The sequence below is a fragment of the Astyanax mexicanus genome, chromosome 4 (assembly GCF_023375975.1).
Source record: "Astyanax mexicanus isolate ESR-SI-001 chromosome 4, AstMex3_surface, whole genome shotgun sequence".
Classification (NCBI taxonomy): Eukaryota; Metazoa; Chordata; class Actinopteri; order Characiformes; family Acestrorhamphidae; genus Astyanax; species Astyanax mexicanus.
The window spans coordinates 13,027,087-13,046,268 of record NC_064411.1 but is presented as its reverse complement, the minus strand read 5'-3'; the positions used below and the strand labels follow the sequence as shown (position 1 = coordinate 13,046,268).

Genomic DNA, 19,182 nt, shown 5'->3' with positions numbered 1-19,182 from the left:
ACACTGGCTGTAGAGCTCCGATCAGATCACGATTCGGATTCTTCTTCTTCTTCACAGAGGATCATTCAAAGTACCTAAATATCTCACAGACTTTCTGCTCACAGACTTTGACACTTGGCTGTGATACAGTGATTCAAACCAATGCATGTCGTTTTTTTGACACATGCCTCAAAGCTTCAGATTAAAGGGTATCATCACTGTTTCTTTCTTTCTTTCTTCAGCTTCCAGTGAGACCACAACAGAATCAAGACTGTCTGAACAGTGGGTAGTCCTTATAAAGGTACTAAACAGGTGTCAGGTGCCTTAATATTGCAAGTGGCAAAAGGTGGCCTCCCTCTAGTGGCTGGAGGACCACCAGCGCCCCCCGCCACTTACACTTTGGTATTAAAGTACAGAAGCCTTTATGGTAATATGAAGATGTCCCAGAAGTTTTGTTAATATAGTGTAACTGATTTCGGCAGTTCTCTTCAGTTAACTGACCTGCTTTTATATGAATATTCAATGGCATTTCTCTTTGTGTTTTCCAGAAATGAAAATATTCTCCTGAAATTCATCACCAACAACCAGGATATTTAACAAAGAGCAATGTTAAACTGCTGAAAGAGGTGAAGCACAAGCCGTCCAGAAGAATCTCCAGAACACACAGAAATTGTTTGATACATTTAACAGACAAATGAAGCCAAGTCCCGACATGGAGAAACATCAGAACTCTGTCAAGAGTTTTACTAAACAGAGTCATCTCACAAAACACCAGCGCATTCACACAGGAGAGAAACCACATCACTGCTCAGACTGTGGGAAGAGTTTTACTAAACAAAGTGATCTCAAAATACATCAGCGCATTCACACAGGAGAGAAACCGTATCACTGTTCAGACTGTGGGAAGAGTTTTACTAGACAGAGTAATCTCAAAATACACCAGCGCATTCACACAGGAAAGAAACCGTATCACTGCTCAGACTGTGGGAACAGTTTTAATTGACAGAGTCATCTCCAACGACACCAGCGCATTCACACAGGAGAGAAACCGTATTACTGTTCAGACTGTGAGAAGAGTTTTACTCAACAGAGTGATCTTAAAAAACACCAGCGCATTCACACAGGCGAGAAAACGTATTACTGCTTAGACTGTGGGAAGGGTTTTATTACACTGAGTCATCTCAAACAGCATCAGCGCATTCACACAGGAGAGAAACCATATCACTGCTCAGACTGTGAGAAGAGTTTTAATATACAGAGTAATTTAAAAAAACACCAGCGCATTCACACAGGAGAGAAACCGTATCACTGCTCAGAGTGTGGGAAGAGTTTTAATCGACGGAGTCATCTCCAACGACACCAGCGCATTCACACAGGAGAGAAAATTATTTCAAATTTGTTCGAAGGCAATTAAAAGTGCAAATCATAAGAGAGGCCAACAAAATCCTTTCCAGAGGTTAAATAAAACGCTCCAGCCGTAGTTCCCATACTGAAATAAACCCATTCCAGGTTTGTGTAGCGCAGTAAGGTTGCAGGCTCATTCATTCCCTCTGCTGGTGTTCTTGTTTGTCTATGGTTCAGTCGCTCTGATTAAAAATTTGTTACCTTAGAGTGATATAGATAGGTATTTGGTTGTTGTATTACTCACGTTTTATACTCTCTTTCTTATTAGATATCGTATGTTGCTTAAGGTTTTTTAAATCTACAAAAAAACTAAAAATATCCAATCCATTTAGTTCGTTGATTGTTTTTATCCAGTAGTAAATATTATCTTTGTATTGCTTTATATTTACTCATCTGTGTGTTTTAATAAAAGGCTTTTATATTGCAGATCTGCATCTCATTGTGTTTTCTCAACATATGTTTGACATGAAACCTATAGGCCTAAGTCGCCCAACAGAGAAATCCAGTGTGAAATAGATTTTTTTAATTGTTCAGTCTCAAAAGGGTTAAATATACATTTACCTCTAATGGTAGAGTAGCATGTGTGTTGAACTTGTATTCATATTAGGGTTGCCATCCGTCCCTTGAAATACAGAACCTTCTTTTATTTGGCAACTAAATATCGCGTCCCGTACTGAACCAATAAGGCGATTTGTTCCATATTCCCAGAAATGTCCAATCCACATGTCTGTCACACACACACACATCAACTCTAAATCCCTCCTCCCTCCGCCCCGCTCCTCTGTGCTGCTGCAGCGGTTACCTACAAACACACCCCTTATTTGATTGATTGTTAATTTTTCATACAGTAGTATAAGCCAATTCTTATATATATATATATATATATATATATATATATATATATATATATATATATATATATATATATATATATATATGTATGTGATGTATACATATATATAGATGTATATGTATATAATTAATTTTATATTTACTTATTCGGAGATCACTGGACACTGTATTTCTCACAATTTTTTTTTCATTTTAACACAAAATACGCAGAAATCTGTAAACAAAAATGTCATCTAAGAATTTTTTTCTCAGTTTAAAAATGTGTTTGTACAGATTTTTGTGTATTTTGTGTCAAAATAGTTATATTTCTGAGGAATACAGTGTCCAGTGATCATTACATAAAATATAAAAAGTGGGGTTTAATTATTTGGATGACCTAACTTCCTTTCAACTCATAAGAAAGGCACCATGTTCAGTAAAGTAAAAATGACCCAATGGCTAAAAGAGTGTCCGTATAGTTATGCACAAAGAAAGTTACATCCTCAATTTATTTAGTTTAGGTTTTAAATGTTTGTTGTAGCACACAACAACTCATATTGAATTAACTAAACTTCATTAGAGAAAGTGTTTATTTTTATTTATGACGTTTTACTGACTTTCATTATTGGTAGCTAGCTAGCCAAATGTAGCATTTGCTGTTTTTCTGACCATTATTATTGGTAGGTAGCCAAGCTAAATATCCAAACACAGCATTTGCTGTTTTAATAACTATTATTGGTAGCTATCCTAGCTAAATATACAAACAAAGCATTTCCTGTTTTACTGACTTTTATTATGGGTAGCTAGCTAAATGTCCTAACCACAGAGAAAGAATTTCCTCTTTTACTGACTTTTATTATTGGTAGCTATCCTAGCTAAATGTACGAATGTAGCAGTTGCTGTTATTCTGATCATTATTATTGGTAGTTAGCCTAGCTAAATGTACAAACAAAGCATTTGCTTTTTTACTGATCAATGTAAAAGTTTTTCATGTCTTGTTTTATTTTATTTCTTGCATATTTGTTTTCTGAGATGTAATTTGTTTTTTTGCCCGTGTAATTTTTTTTTTATTTTATTGGTAGTTTTGTAATGTAAATAATGTAATTATTTTTCGTGATTTTTTTTTGTTTTCTGACATTTGTTTTGCACTTCTTGGTCCAACTTTCAGAGGAGGATCAACAAGAGTATCCTACCCAGGAAGTCTTTTAGGAATATTGGAGTGAGATCACTGTGGCCATGCCCATATCGCACATATTTTTTTTTTTATTAAGTAATTATTTTATTCATTTATTTATTGAGTGTTTAATAAACTGGGTAGAAAGAATACAACTTCATAAAATCCTGAACCTTACATGACAGTAGAGAATACATTATCACGACATAAGTAAATAAAAAACAAATAAATAACGAGTCTGAAATGTATAAATTTGTATATACAATTTCCAGTATAAAAAGTATCAAACATTTATAAACTAAACTGAAACTACATATATAACGCATGTTCTTATACTTATAAATGTTTGATACTTTCTATGCCGACAATATTCATTTCTTAACACAGAATAACAATAACTGCTTCAGCACTGCAAAGATATTTATTATATAATTTAATTATTAAATTAAGATTTTAAACTGCAGTTTTAACCCTTTTAAATGAGCTCTGTGTGTAACTCCAGCATCAGTAGCAGTAATGCTAGTAAATTTACTGAATAAAAAACATTTATTTTAGAAAATGGAAATATAGAGGTACGTTTTCTTTCCTATTTTAGTGAAATACTTTGTTCTACTTTGTAAAATTAAAGGAAAACGCCAGAGAAGTAGTTATACAGTGTTTTAAATGAGAGTTTTAGCTGTTTAGCTCCATTCAGCTCCATGCATTGAGGACTCCCTCGCGGGCTCCCTCTAGCGGTGATGGGTATAATGTGATATAGCGGGAGAGGGGGCGGGGCTCTACATAACCCGGATGAGGCTGAGCTTCCGGAGTTTGTAGCGCCGGAGTAAGAGTCGGATCAGCTGAACCTCAGAAGGTACGGAGAAGTTTCTCTCTCTCTATCTCTCTCTCTTGAACACGCTGTTCTACATTCACTCCTACACCAACACCACCTTCAGCACGTGCAGCATTTACACCACCAGCACTGGATCTCAGGAGGGGGGTTTGAGTAGGGGGTCGCGGAGCTGGGGATAGGGGGGCTTTACAGATCATACACAGGATAACGGAGCCTCACACTCCTGCCCTCCCTCCCCCACATCACTAACACACACCTGAGATAAACCTGAACTAAATCTGAGATAAGTCAGAACTAAATCTGAGATAAATGTGGGTTAAATATGATCTGGATCAGTCATTAAATCAGGGTCTCCAAACGCACAGCGGTCCAGTCTCAGCATGGATCTGCTTCTGGGTTCAGACTGATAGCGGATCAGAACCAGAACAGATCCTCCAGTTCTTGAGTTCTTCAGTCTGAATGTGGATCAGATCCGCTGAGCGCTTTACTCCTTATTCTGCGTGGTGATCAGGGGGCGTGTGTTGGAATGTCTGGTGCAGCAGCAGCTCCGTGACTTTCCCGTCAAAATAAAAGTCCGCCTGTTAAATATTACATTTAAAAAGAAATAATTAGTTTTAGAAATTATTGTAGTGAGGTAAGGGTCAGGTAAGACTCCGTTAAGTGGAATTTCACTTTGCCACTAGTGTTTTTATAATAATTATTAGCTTAATGATTTAACAGAAAACTCACTATTTTACTGTAATAATAAACATAATTAAAAAATCATGTTTAAATGTTCACAGTATCTTTAGCTAAACTGTTTTATTAAACAGCCCCTTAACTGATACATGTAATAATAATAATAATAATAATAATAATAATAATAATAATAATAATAATAATAATTATTATTATTATTATTATAATAACACGACACACGAGACTTGAAATTGTGAATGAAGATACATCAAAATCATATATTTTATCAGAATGGAAAAACTGGGAATAAACAGAATATAATAATCTGTTATTTGGCTATAATATTTACTACTGAAGCAAGTGAAGCACAGTAATAAAGTTCTACTGTAACTATATTAATATAATCCAATTAGCCATATGTTTAATGTATTTTAATGGTTAATAATGTCTAAACTTGTCTTCTAAGAATTAATTAAAGTATAACTTAACTATTTTACAGCGTTTATTACTGTTGTAAGTGTAACAGAGTAATAAAATACCTTTGTTTTAGATGAACTTTATAAAATGAGGCACTTTAATGCTGTTAAATGAAGTTTTGGCGGCCCCTGCTGTTTAGTGGTGAACTGCAGTTACGCTACGTTTGGTCTTTCTGAGCCACCGTACCTCAGCAGCGGTCTGTGTGTTTCTGTGCTGCGGGTAGGTGCTGAGCTCCGTGTTTTATGAGTAAATAGTGGTTAAAAACATGTTTAAAGTTAAAAATACTGCTATTAATTCGAGTATAAGGCAGATTAAAAAGTGTTTTTGTAGAGAATTCACTGATTTAGGTAATAGTTAAGAGTTTATGAGCTTATTTCTCTCTTCTCTGTTAGAAGTTAAGTGAGACTCACACAAGGCTCAGTTTTCCCTCCACTGTCTGTACCAGCAGAATACAGTGTTGCCAACTCCTCAGTAAGGAAAGTAGCTATTGGCTGTCCTAAAAGTCGCTATAAGTCGCTAAATGACGCCATCGCCTAATTTGCATAATACATGTTTTTGAAGCTGTAAAGGATTAGGGTTGTGGGAGAGAAAAAAGTGTGTAAAAAACACCATAAATGTGTTAGAAATGTTACATATGAAAAACTTCTGTTGCTTTTTAAATAGGTCACTTTTTTTACAATAACTTCATTTTTACGTGAATTGCATAAATTAGTTTTTTTGCCATGTTCTTAAATGTTATTATAAGAGCAGCAGTTAGTCGGAACTGTTATTCTACATTTTTTTTTTAGTTTATTTATTTATTTATTTGCGTTTTCTTAAGTTTTCTTTATTTTTAAACCTATCATAGAAAAATTGTTCAATGGTTCAATAGATATTTAGCTTTTTATAAAGAGGCAGACACTGTGGAGGAGGTGAGGGACAGGCTGTGTGGTGAATGAGGTGAGTGAATGATTGATACTGTGTGAGTTAAATTAAGGGATTTCTGTTCGTGTCACACTGAAGACACAGTTATATTTATACTTCTGCTCTGTAAATACAGAGCGGGGTCAGTCAGCGGCGGCTGTGGGCACGCGCAGTTTATTTACAGTGTGTTGGTGGAGCGGTGTGTGTGTGCTCTGACAGACTGCACTGTGAGTGGTGTGGGCGGGGCTAACGGCAGCGCCCGCTGCAGCGCGAGGACAGTAACTGAAGAGCGCGTGTTCATCTCAGAGAAATCTTACATCTTACAAAAAAAGTCGCTAGAGGGTCTGAAAAGTCGCTTTATATAGCGACAAAGTCGCTAAGTTGGCAACTGAATATCAGCTAATCCTATTATTATTATTATTATTTGAGAGATTTTTGTTTATTCATTTAGCAGTATATTAGATAGTCCTATTATTTTTTTTACTAATTATAATTATTTTGATTTATTTATTCAGCTCTGTCTTAACTGCAGCTGCCACTCAGGTAAAAAGAAAAAAAGTACATGTTGTTTTCCAGTTATCACATTGTGTTTAAGTGTTCCTTTAATTTTTTTTGCATATATATAATCACTATTTATAATGGTATTATTTGCCATGCAGATGCACTTGAACTCCATATAAGAAATTTAGGTAAAATCAAAATAAAGGTAAATATAGTTTTGAACCGTTTGTAGTTTGATTTTTAGTAGGTAAAAATATTTTGTTTTAGGTAATATCGCACATCTCTATGTGAAATGCTGAAAAACACTTCATGGGTTTAAATAGTCATATCGCTTTTCAAATCTATAGTCTTTTATTTACTAAATGTGTAGCTACATTTCCAAATCAACCAATAAGAAGTTATGATATTTAAGGTGGAATTGAAAATTCAGGGAAAATGTTAATTCATTAGCTAGGCTGAGCTAACGTAAAAAGACTAAAAAACATGATACATATTGTTCAGATAGCTGGTTTACAGGCTTAAGTAACATTTAGTTAGAGTTGATGAAATTGTGGGTAACGTTAGCTTCTGTAAAACTGCAGCAGGTCTTGGAGCTTCTGCTGCTCTCTGGCTCCGGAGATGAAGTTGGGAAGTTACAGATAAAGATATTTATAAGATAAAATGAGACACCTTTATTGTAAACAAAAAGGGAAGTCAATATAGCACAGTATTAATAGTATGGATTAGCACAGTTCAGTGTAAAGTGAGATACTAAAGTAGTAGTCAAACATGGTATTCAGTAGTGGACAGCAGCAGAGTTTATGCTACATATATTTTGCGGCTGCAGCCTGCTGACAGTCTACTGCAGAACGAGCTAAACTTCATATTATATAATGTCTATGAATTTAGAATGGGACAAAAGTACAGAAGCTTTTAAGGTAATATAAAGATGTCCCAGTATTTCCCATATAGTGTAACTGATTTAGGTAGTTCTCTTCAGTTAATTAACCAGCTTTTATTTATATACTAAATTATTTCTTTTTTTTCTTTTCAGAAATTAAAATATTATAGGATTTCTCCTGAAATCTATGAAAGAGGTGAAACACAAGCCATCCTGAGGAATCTCCTGAACACGCAGAAATTGTTTGATACATTTAACAGACAGAGGAACAGAGGAAAGACTCGACATGGAGGAACATCACCACTCTGTCAAGAGTTTTACTAAACAGAGTAATCTCAAAAAAAACCAGCGCATTCACACAGGAGAGAAACCGTATTACTGCTCAGACTGTGGAAAGAGTTTTACTCAACAGAGTCATCTCAAAAAACACCAGCTCATTCACACAGGAGAGAAACCATATTACTGCTCAGACTGTGGAAAGAGTTTTACTCAACAGAGTCATCTCAAAAAACACCAGCGCATTCACACAGGAGAGAAACCATATTGCTGCTTAGACTGTGGAAAGACTTTTACTGAAAAGAGTGCTCTCAAAAAACACCAGCGCATTCACACAGGAGAGAAACCGTATCACTGCTCAGACTGTGGGAAGAGTTTTACTCAACAGAGTCATCTCAAAAAACACCAACGCATTCACACAGGAGAGAAACCGTATTGCTGCTCAGACTGTGGGAAGAGATTTACTCAACAGAGTAATCTCCGAAAACACCAGCACATTCACACAGGAGAGAAACCGTATTACTGCTTAGACTGTGGGAAGAGATTTACTCAACAGAGTAATCTCCGAAAACATCAGCGCATTCACACAGGAGAGAAACCGTATCACTGCTCAGACTGTGGGAAGAGTTTTACTGCAGAGAGTCATCTCAAAATTCACCAGCGCATTCACACTGGAGAGAAACCGTATTGCTGCTCGGACTGTGGGAAGAGTTTTACTGAACAGAGTAGTCTCAAAAATCACCAGCGCATTCACACAGGAGAGAAACCGTATTACTGCTCAGTAGGGCTGTGACGATAATTTTATTACCGCAATACCGCGGTTATGGGACGTCACCGCGGTGATGAGCTCATTACCGTCATTACCGCATTTTTTTATGGCTGTCAAATCTGATTGACTGCGTTTTGAGCGGTAGTAAAATGCTCCATATAAGCACAACTGTGGTGAATTCAGTATTAATATGTCAAGTGTAAGTCCTACACTATAGGGCTGTGCAATATATCAAATATATTTTGATCGCGATAGATATTGGTGTCAAACGATCTCAAAATTCATAATATCGAATATAAATTTTTTTGTCATTTATCTGTGCTGCCGCTGCACTGGCACGGCAGCGAATGGGTTAAGCAAAACGCGGTGCGTGGTACTCATTGAGGTCCTGCTCACTTCGTCTCCATTGAGGCTGCTGAAGAGAGTGAAGATTAGCAGCACTAATATTGGCTCGGAAATGGAAGCTACAGGGCAGGCTCAGTAAGTTGAGAAAAAAGGAAGAAAAAGACTCAGAACAGAAGAGAATCATCTGCAAGATTTGCCGGAAAGTGGTGTCTGCACCTCTCGCCAACACATCAAACTAATTCACCCACCTCAAGGTAAACCATAGAGCCATGTAAGGTGTTCCGTGGTCACATTTTGAGAAAGTAAAATATATTAATTCATTGTCTGGCTGTTGGCTGTTCTGCGTGAGCACCGCGGAGAACGCGCGGCATTGCGCCTCAGTCTTGGTAAAAATAGTAAGGTTGGTTGAAGTGTAGTTCAAACAGCAAAGCAATGAAACTATAAAAAAACTATAACCACCATCTTTACTGAAATGTTGTTATCTGACCAAGTCTGAGGTAAAATGCGCTGCGCCTTTCACAGCCTCTCTTTCACAGCACGCGGAACTGAGTTCAGAACCGCTACAAATATAACCATATGAAATTCAGTTCAGATAAATAAACTTCAGATGAGTAAGGACACGTAAAGTGAAACAAAAATTGTCAAACATAAAGGACAGGTTTCTATTATTTTAAAATGGAACTAATGTCTTTTTTTTGGTCGGTTGTCTCTTGCGAGCCGATTTCTTAACGTCACGACATTTTAATCAACATATTATATGACGCGGGTCCCGTCAGGATATCTTGCGGCACAGACAGAACTGAATTGTTATTGGCGGGAACAGGAGTTTAATCAATCCAGAGGATGTGGGAGCACATTAATAAATAGTTAAGAAAATTGTAATAATCACGCAGTGATTCTCATGCACGCAACAAAAAAAACCCTAAGCACAAAAAAGGAGCGGAGAATGGACCGACACGCGCACACACACACCGATTTTTTTTTTTGTAATGTGGTAAGAAACGTGACCGCACTATTCAGCGCGGTTTTAATAAATATTTTTTTTTATTTTAAGCACTAAATGTAATTTATTAAATTTATTTAGGACCGCGGGGCAGGTGCGGCAAAACTGTGTATGTGGCGGGCTGATGCGGGATTAAAAGAAGGATTTTTTTTTTTGCGGAACGGTAACGGGACAAAAAAGAAATGATGTCTGAATTAATTTCCTCCAATCGAATATAATTTAACATGGTTTAAGAATATAAAATAATTTATAAACAAACGAAATATTTAATATTGAGCTAATAGCCCAAGTGCAAAAATACAAAATCTGTAATACTCTGCACTGCACAATTCAAACGAAATAGCCGTAACGCAGCTGCGCTCCTGCCCTGCGATGCAGCCGAAGCCTGGGCAGCAGCAGAAATTCTGGGGTGAAAACTACATAACTACACAACATAAGGAGACATAATGCACTCCAAATATTCAGGAGGGAAGTGAAATAAATGATACTGTACAGATATAATCTGTATCTAGTAGATATTTAATGAGAAATAAGAAGAGTGTGAATAAAAAAAAAACAGACGCCTATCACAGACTTCTTGAGCCTTGAGCCCGAACGGCCCGAGGAAAGGGGTGAGAAATATATATTTTTCGGGGCCGGGGGTCAGTGGAAAATTTTGCTGTGGATTAATTCGTCTTTTTTTTTAAAACGAATATTAGAATATTCGCTACCAATTACTGCCGAATATCCTGAGCTCAAAACCGCTATTCGGGCCAGCCCTAAAATAGATCTATGGATGGAGAAGGGGGAGGCGGACAAGCTCCTCCTTCAAAAAGTCTGCTCGGAAAAAGACAGGTTAGCTGTACAATGACGAATTATACAGGCAGCATATGTTCACGTGTTATGCTGTATTTATGGTTTATGTAGAGGTTGTATGTAGGCTGTATGGTTTGAAGAATAAAGATTTGTTACCAATAAATTTGGTTTTTTTTTTTTTGGGGGGGGGGGGTCTCGCGGTTAACCGCAATATCGCGGTGATGCGTTAGTTTTTTACCGCGGTTATAAAAAATCAATACCGCCCCAGCCCTACTGCTCAGACTGTGGGAAGAGTTTTACTGAACAGAGTACTCTCAAAAATCACCAGCGCATTCACACAGGAGAGAAACCTTATTACTGCTCAGACTGTGGGAAGAGTTTTACTGACCAGGGTAATCTCAAAAAACACCAGCGCATTCACACAGAAGAGAAAACTCCATCCATGCAATTAAAAGTGCAAATCGCAAGTCTTTCGGACAGAACACCTTATCCTACACAAATGTTTCACTTTGTCACTTGGGACACGTTCCACCAGAAACAAACATGAACTGAATTTAACAATGGATTTTACAGATTCAGCAAAATGCATCTTATCCAGCGATCATGTTTATTTAATTCCATGTTATGTTTTCTTATATGTTTGATATTCCAGGACATTCTTTGTGAGACAGAGCTGAGTGTTTAGGGTAGTTACGGTAGGAGTTCAGTTCTGAAGAATGGAAAAAACGTAGTCTTTAAAATTTAGATGTCATAGTAATTAGGATTCTTAGCTGGCAACTAAATGTTTAGGACCAAACCTTCCTAGCTTATGATTTTAATGCTTTTAATCCCCTTTCTAGTATATGCAGATTTGATTATTTCTATTAATTAAAGTATCTCTGTTTTCACTCTGTGGAAGCCGTACTCAGTTCCCCGGGCTTAGCATAGCTTAGCTTAATGCTCCAGAGGAACTCCAGAGAGTGCTCCCAAAAGTGAGACCCAGAGCCACAGAGAGAGACGACACTGTGCCGGGTACTGCCGTGTGGACCGGAGGAGCATCCAGACTCTGCAGAGAGGCCAACAAAATCCTTTCCAGAGGTTAAATAAAATGTTCCAGCTGTAGCTTCTATACTAAAATCAACCCCCTCCAGGCTTGTGTAGCGCAGTGAGGTTGTGGGCTCATTCATTCCTTCTGATGGTGTTCTCATTTGTCTATGGTTCAGTCCGATTAAAAATCTGTTCCCATAGAGGGATATTTGGTTGTTGTATTACTCAAGTTTTATGCTCTCTTATCTTTTCCTTATTGAATATTATATGTTTTTAATCTCCAAAATTTACTAAGAATATCAAAATCATGTAGTTTCTTAATTGTTTTTATCCACTACAAACTATTATCTATGTATTGCTTCACCTCTATATTTACTCATCTGTTTGTTTTAATAAACGGCTTTTAGATTGCAGATCTGCAATCTCATTGTGTTTTCTCAACATATGTTTGACATGAAACCTATAGGCCTGAGATTGTCTCATGTTATTATTTGTTAAATACTCAAAGGCGCCCAACAGAGAAATCCAGTGTAAAATGGATTTGTGTTGAAGTGTAACATAAGTCAATTTAAGTTTGAAATTCGGAAAAGATGTTTTTTTGTTATTGGTTCAGGCTTAAAAGGGTTAAATATACAATTACTTCCAAAGGTAGAGTAACATGTGTTTAATTTGTTTTCATGTTTATAAAGTTTTTTTTAATGTGAATGCTTGTGGGTTGTGTTGTTTTTTAAAGAGCATAGTCATTCACCAACTATACTTAGTTGTTATATACTTAATTATTGACCATTATTATTAATAGCTAGCCTAGTTAAATGTCCAAACAAAGTGTTTCCTGTTTTGCTGATCATTATTATCGGTAGCTTGTCTAGCTAAATATCCAAACACAGCATTTGCTGTTTTACTGACCATTATTGTTGATAGCTAGCTTAGCTAAATATCCAAATACAGCATTTGCTGTTTAATTGACCATTATTGGAAGCTAGCCAAGCTAAATGTACAAACAAAGCAGTTGCTTTTTTACTGACCAATGTTAGTGTTTCAGTACTAGTAACAGTGTTTCACGTCCGGTAAATTTGTTTTATTTCTTGCAATTTTTTTTTCTAAATGTAAGTTGTGTTCTCTTTCAAGCTTTCATTCGGTATCTCAGTATGGTATACGCCCCTTTCGCATATTCCTCATGTAGCCCCGGCTAAAAAATGTAAAACTCCCTAGTTCTAAAATAGCTACACTTATAAATACAATAATAAATAAAATCATATAAATTCATAGTAGTGGTTTAAAAAAAGTACATGTTCAAAATAGTCATTGTGTTTGTGTAAATAGTTTAAAAAAAAAACAAAAGCAGTACAGAGTACATATTTCATTTATTTTCTGTGTTAATGCAAGAAGGTTAGCTAAAAGTGATTAAGGGATCTACTGAGGGATTAGTGTACAGGTGAGGGTGGAGTAGAGGATTGGAACGGGCCCGCCCACGGGACGAGAGAGAACAGCGGAGATGCGGGAGTAGCAGCGCGGGAGAGGCGAGGAGGAAAAAGTTCCTCACAGGCTGAACTAAATTCACTAATAATCAGTATTAATTAAACTAACCGGTAGTTTTAAGGACACTGAAGTCCATACTGAGAGTGAGCTGGTGGATAAAGCTGGGATAATCTCTCTATAAGTAAAGTTCTGTTAGCACTGTTAGCTTAGCCAGCTCGGCTAGCTGTGTTTAGCCTCGTGTATTAGCTGCTCTGCGCTAGCCGTGAACTCTCCGCTGCAGCGCCGCTCCGACAGACTGTTCCCCGGACTGACTCGCGCTCTCTCCGCCTCCACTGAACACCAGGACCGCTAACACTGCTAACCAGAGAGCGCTCTGAGTCCCCGCGTGGATCAGAGTTCCTCTGAGGGAAAACGCTCCGTGCTGCAGGACCCCGCGCTCTGCTCCCGCTCATATTCACTGAATCTGAGGTAAATCTGAAACTCCTATTTCTGCTCGTTAGAGTAAAGCGGACATTAAGCTCCGAACCAGACCTGCACCGTTTAGTTCTGTTCATTTCATCTATAATTCTGTTCTTTATCAGTGTATTCTTTAGAGTGGGCCCACATATTTAATTTAAGATGTTATTTTATTTTACAAACCAACTTTAAAGGGTAACGTACATTTCTGATTAAGGGTTTAAATATATAACTGACAGTGTAGTTCTAAAAGTAAGAAAAAAGGGGTATATTAACCTAAAAGCAATCCTACAGCTAAAGTCTAAGTTACTAATTCTAAAATAAGATCTAATCCTAAAACATACGCCTGAGGAATAGTAATCATTAAAATAATTGTTTATTTAAGTAATTAATAGTAATTTAAATAATTGGGGTACTGTTTTTAAAATATAACTTTCTTATTTGTGTCTTAAATTTACACACAATATTTGTACTATTGCATCTAAAAAAGGTACTAAACTGCTCTGTCTTGAAAAGATATAACTCTATTGTTGATTGAAGCCTGCTATTTATTTATTTTTGTTAAAAGTACTAAAAAGGACACTCGATTCTAAGCCTTATTTTGCCCTACCGTTTTGATACACTCAGTATCAAACTCAGTAACTACTGCCTATTTTTATTTACCTGTGTGATAGTCCTTTTATTGTGTTTTATATTTTCTATTATTTTATTTGATTTCTGCAAACATAGAGAAGGGAAAGAATAGATAGAACTCAGGCCCTTATTTCTTCCAATTAACTGGGGATAGGGGTTACATAAGCAATACCTAAAAATAAGAAAAGAAAAGAAAGAAGCTAAAAAGAAATGTTGAAAAATAGCTAAAACAAACCAGCATTAAAAACTAATAGGTTAACTAAAAAAATAAAGAAACTGAAAACATACCAAAGATAATAAAGATCACCTTGAAGGTGGTTAGAGACTAGAAGTTTAAAATGATTTAGTGACACCAGCAGGCTGAGCTTTAGAGTTTCCTGTAGTGAATTCCAGCTCGCTGGTTCACTGTAATGAGAAGCAGATTTTCCCAGTTCAGTTAAAACTCTCGATGATCCAGTTACTGGAGTGAATCTGGTAGGTTGTGTTATTTTTTTTGTGAGATGTACGGTGGCATATGGTGAGGAAGTGCTTTTAAAAACAAAAATAAACCAGTATGTTTCCCGGCGCACAGCAAGAGAAGACCATCCAACTTTTTTATAGAGTGAACAGTGATGTGTACCAGTAATCTTAGCGCCGCATGATACACAAAATCTAGTGGTTTGAGTGTAGTTGCTGACGCATGTCTGTAAATCACATCACCATAATCTAGCTTAGATAAAAACGTTGCTTCCACAATTTTATTCTTGTGTGCATTGGAAAGCATGATTTATTTCTATATAGGAAGCCGAGTTTTTGCCTTAGCTTACCTGAAAGCTTGTTAATATGGTGCTTAAAAGTAAATTTGCCATCAAGGTGCTTATATTCATTAACTCTTTCCACATTAGAACCCTTTAAAGTTGTAGTTTTAAGAGTATAGTTGTAAAGGTGCACGGTGTAGTCCACCTTGGCTGTGGGTGGAGATACAACCTATCTGATACAAATGTTCAAAACATGCCTACCTAAATTAAAATAAAAACATGCGCTGTAACAAATGGAAATCAAAAATTTGTTCACAGAGCGATAGGGTATAGTTTACATGTGTCTTGTTAATCATTTTATGTACAATATATGTCAAAAGTGATCCGACTGAACCATGTTTCTTTGATATATCTTTGGAACAAGTTCATCATTAATAATGTTCTATTCCAAGAATGCAGTAAATATCTTCATTTTTATTTCTCTTTTTTGTTTGTTAATAAATGATCAATCAGGCTTACACACATGGATCAGGCACATGCATTTCACAGCTCCCATTGTGAAGTATTTTATCTATGTTTAACATTATGTTAAAGATGATTGGTTGAAACTCCCTCTGCATCTGTGGTGTCTGGGTTTGGGTCCACCTATTTAGTAAACCTGAAATTCTCACAGTATGATTGTGTGCAAAATGAGAAACAGTTTGCAAATATGAATTAAGTATTTGCCCTCACTACTGAAGTAATATCCTTGTAATATTCAATCATGAAAGATAGAAAAGAGAGAACAAAGAAAAAAATCAGCTAGCATGAAATAATCTGGGAAATGAATGAGGGTGATTTCTGACCCTTGTGGCCCTATGATAAATCCTGCGCAAATTGCAGCCTTGCACCAACACCGTTAAAATAGTGTCAGAGTTTGGGCGTGGTGGTCTGGAAGGGAGGTGTGTTCAGGTAAAATCTGGCATGTTGCTATCTTAACAGCAGAAAATACAGGTGAGCCACTGACCGATTTAAACCCTGACAACTGATATTTTATTTTTGTACCTGTGTTTTGATATTTTAGAATTCGTTAGATTAAATTTCCTTTAGCATTTTGAGCTTTAGTTAGTTACTTTCCTATTTCATATCTATTTTTCTGTTTTTATTAAATGCTGCAGAGCTTTAAACGTGCAGATGATTTTTTTTTAATGTATATTATTTTATTTTTGTACCTGTGTGTAGACTATTTCTTTTTTGTTATTTTAGAATTCGTTAGATTATATTTCTTTTAGCATTTTGAGCTAAGTTTAGTTAGTTATTGTCCTTTTTCATACCTATATTTTTCTCTTTTTATTAAATGCTGCGGAGCTTTAAACGCGCGGATGATTTATTTTTTTATGTATATTTTTTTAGCTTTGTACCTGTGTGTACACTATTTATTTTTCGTTATTTCAGAATTCGTTAGATTATATTTCTTTTACCATTTTGAGCTAAGTTTAGTTAGTTATTTTCCTATTTTATATCTATTAATCTGTTTTTATTAAATGCTGCGGAGCTTTAAACGCGCGGATGAGCTCGGGTTCAGTCTCGGGTTCAGTCTCTCGTTCACGCTCGGGTTCAGGCAGACAATCTAAACTCTAGTATGCAAAACTATATTATTATTTTTATTAAATTTTCCATTCTTTCAAATAGCAGGATACTTTGATTTTATTTCTCAGCCCGGACGAGACCCGGCCCGAGGAAAATAATGGAAAATCTCCGGTCAGTCCAGGCTCCAGGAAATAGTCATCTGTTTTTTAATACTATTTTTATTTTATATAAAGCTACGGCCTGATAATCACCATATAACAACGTATTACTGTTAACGAAAACTGAAAGTGAAAGTTCCTCTTAACTGAAACTAATAAAAACGGTAATTAAAAGAAAAAAATAAATCGAACTGAAATTACAGATTGAATACCCAAATTTTTGTGTTTGTTAATTTATTTATAAGCGCTGTATCCACTACAGCAGCTTAACAGCGGGTGGTGTTGTTCCGTTTCTGCTCGCGAAGGGGAGCCGGGGTTCAGATGTCGGCAGTGTTGGGAGTAACGGCGTTAAAACTAACGGCGTTACTAACGCCGTTACTTTTTTCAGTAACGAGTAATCTAACTAATTACTCTGACTGTAACTATAACGCCGTTACCATTTCCGACACCCCGTTACTGCACGTTACTTTAGCCGCTCTATGAACTTTTTTTTTTGTTGTAACTTTGCTTTGCCCTGGTTAACCCCTCTTCTTTCCGGTGAACTTGAGCTTCTGGCCGCTGTGCCTGTGGTTTGGCGTGGTGAAGTGAGGCACAATTGTGACGATTTGCGTGCTCTAATCAATTCAGTGATTGCTGTGGACAACCCAAGTTCCGAATTAAGGACGTTAAGCTCTTTTTAGCTGCTCCGGTTTTTCTGGTGCTGCTGCTTTCTCTTTTAGAGCTTAGATTCTCTGCCCGAATCCGACCTGACCTGAGGACCGACCCGAAATCGGGCTCCTATTTTTATTTTATATAAAGCTCTGGTGTGATAATCACAATGTTGCTAAGTAACCAATTATTATTGTTCACTAAAGCGAACGAAATAGCGAAAACTGAAAGTGAAAAAAAACATTTGTGTTAACTGAATCTAATAAAAACGGTAATTAAAAGGAAAAAACAGAACTAACTCGAACTGTATTTTGTGTTTATAAAACTAACTAAAACGAACTAAAATTACTGAATTTTCGTGTTTAATTTATTTATAAGAGCTGTTGTACAGCGGAGTTGTACAGCGGGCGGTGTAGCCGCAAAATACAACAGAAAACACTGAAAAACTGCAGAACTGTGAATGGGATTACAATATGAGCGCAAGGCAGATGAAAGAGAAACAGGAGATTCAGTATGTGAGAACATTTACCTGTGAGTGGCTCATTCCAGAACAAGCAAATATCTCTCTCTCTCTCTCTCTCTCTCTCTCTTTCTCTCTCACGTTTATTAGATTGATCTCTCTGATGAGATGTGTGAAAACTAATAAAAACTAGCAAGCCCACCCTAAAAACAAATTAAAACTTACTGAATCAAACTATAATAAAATGAAAAATGTAATCACGTAGCTCTGGGGGCACGTGAACGCCTCCGCGTTTGACTTGCAGCACTGTGTGTAGCTGTTCTTAAAAATCATTTTAATTAAATAATAGTTTTATGCTATGTTTCAGTGTTAATTAACATAATTCTGATTTATATTTCACTCATTCAATCAGCCCGAAAACAGACAGTTTATGGTTTGGGTCGGCTCGGGCTCATAATGACAGTTCATGGTTCGGGCTTGGGCAGAACGTGCACGGGCTCCGGCTGGGTCGGGTCGGATTTTTTGCGTCAATCTAAGCTCTATTCTCTTTTGGTGAAACTGTTATATTAATACCATTTTAAAGGTCCTTAGATTGTAGTTTTTGTCCATTATTTTGTTTTGTTTATATACATATTTCCTTTGAGTGTGGCTTGGTTTGTTTAACTCCATCCCCAGACGCGTTTTTCCGTGTTTTCCGTTTTTTTCAGTATTACATGTTTTAGTAATTTTCTTTGGTTCTGTGAAGAATTTCGTTTTTATTTTTTGTAATTCGTTAGATTATATTTTTGTCAACATTTTGGGTTTATTATCGTTTGGTATTTTTCTAATAATAATAGTAAATACATAATTAATTTCCTTTTTTTTTTGACGGGCAAATAATAAAAGTAACGCGATAGTTACTTTTACTGGTAACTAGTTACTTTTATAGTGGAGTAACTCCGTTAGTAACTCAGTTACTTTTTTGGAGAAGTAACGAGTACCTATAACTAATTACTTTTTCAAAGTAACGTGCCCAACACTGCTAGTAGATATATAAAGGGAAATGAGAACAGTGTGAATTTTTCTTTTGCTAAAAACAGTAAAAATGTAGTACCCTGATGTAATAATTATATTACATATAATATAAGGATATTTTAGGGTATAATATTGTTCACGATATTCAAAAATGT

The 19,182-nt window shown here is 36.3% G+C and overlaps 6 protein-coding genes and 1 pseudogene across 7 annotated transcripts in view; 5 read left to right on the top strand and 2 right to left on the bottom strand.

The window, feature by feature from the left end:
• The window catches only part of LOC111196715 (zinc finger protein 484-like), a 353,380-nt gene that overhangs the window by 34,819 nt on the left and 299,379 nt on the right, over positions 1 to 19,182 (top strand). The gene's annotated exons all lie outside the window — the stretch shown is intronic.
• The window catches only part of LOC125801283 (zinc finger protein 239-like), a 232,390-nt gene that overhangs the window by 102,030 nt on the left and 111,178 nt on the right, over positions 1 to 19,182 (top strand). The window lies entirely within an intron of this gene.
• Positions 1 to 19,182, bottom strand: part of LOC125801417 (zinc finger protein 239-like) — a 181,259-nt gene that overhangs the window by 113,803 nt on the left and 48,274 nt on the right. The window lies entirely within an intron of this gene.
• The window catches only part of LOC125801460 (zinc finger protein 239-like), a 203,053-nt gene that overhangs the window by 136,278 nt on the left and 47,593 nt on the right, over positions 1 to 19,182 (bottom strand). The window lies entirely within an intron of this gene.
• LOC125801511 (zinc finger protein 239-like) lies at positions 532 to 1,809 on the top strand (annotated as a pseudogene).
• The window catches only part of LOC125801418 (zinc finger protein 239-like), a 203,934-nt gene continuing 188,973 nt past the window's right edge, over positions 4,222 to 19,182 (top strand). The window contains exon 1 of the mRNA XM_049478133.1: positions 4,222 to 4,241. The gene's annotated coding sequence lies outside the window, so the exon portion shown is untranslated. The remainder of the gene's footprint in view (positions 4,242 to 19,182) is intronic.
• LOC125801669 (zinc finger protein 239-like) lies at positions 5,125 to 12,571 on the top strand. Its single transcript, XM_049478465.1, has 3 exons — positions 5,125 to 5,594; positions 7,813 to 8,710; positions 11,125 to 12,571. The coding sequence occupies exons 2-3, from the start codon at positions 7,946 to 7,948 to the stop codon at positions 11,392 to 11,394; spliced, it is 1,035 nt and encodes a 344-aa protein (XP_049334422.1). The 5' UTR covers positions 5,125 to 5,594; positions 7,813 to 7,945; the 3' UTR covers positions 11,395 to 12,571.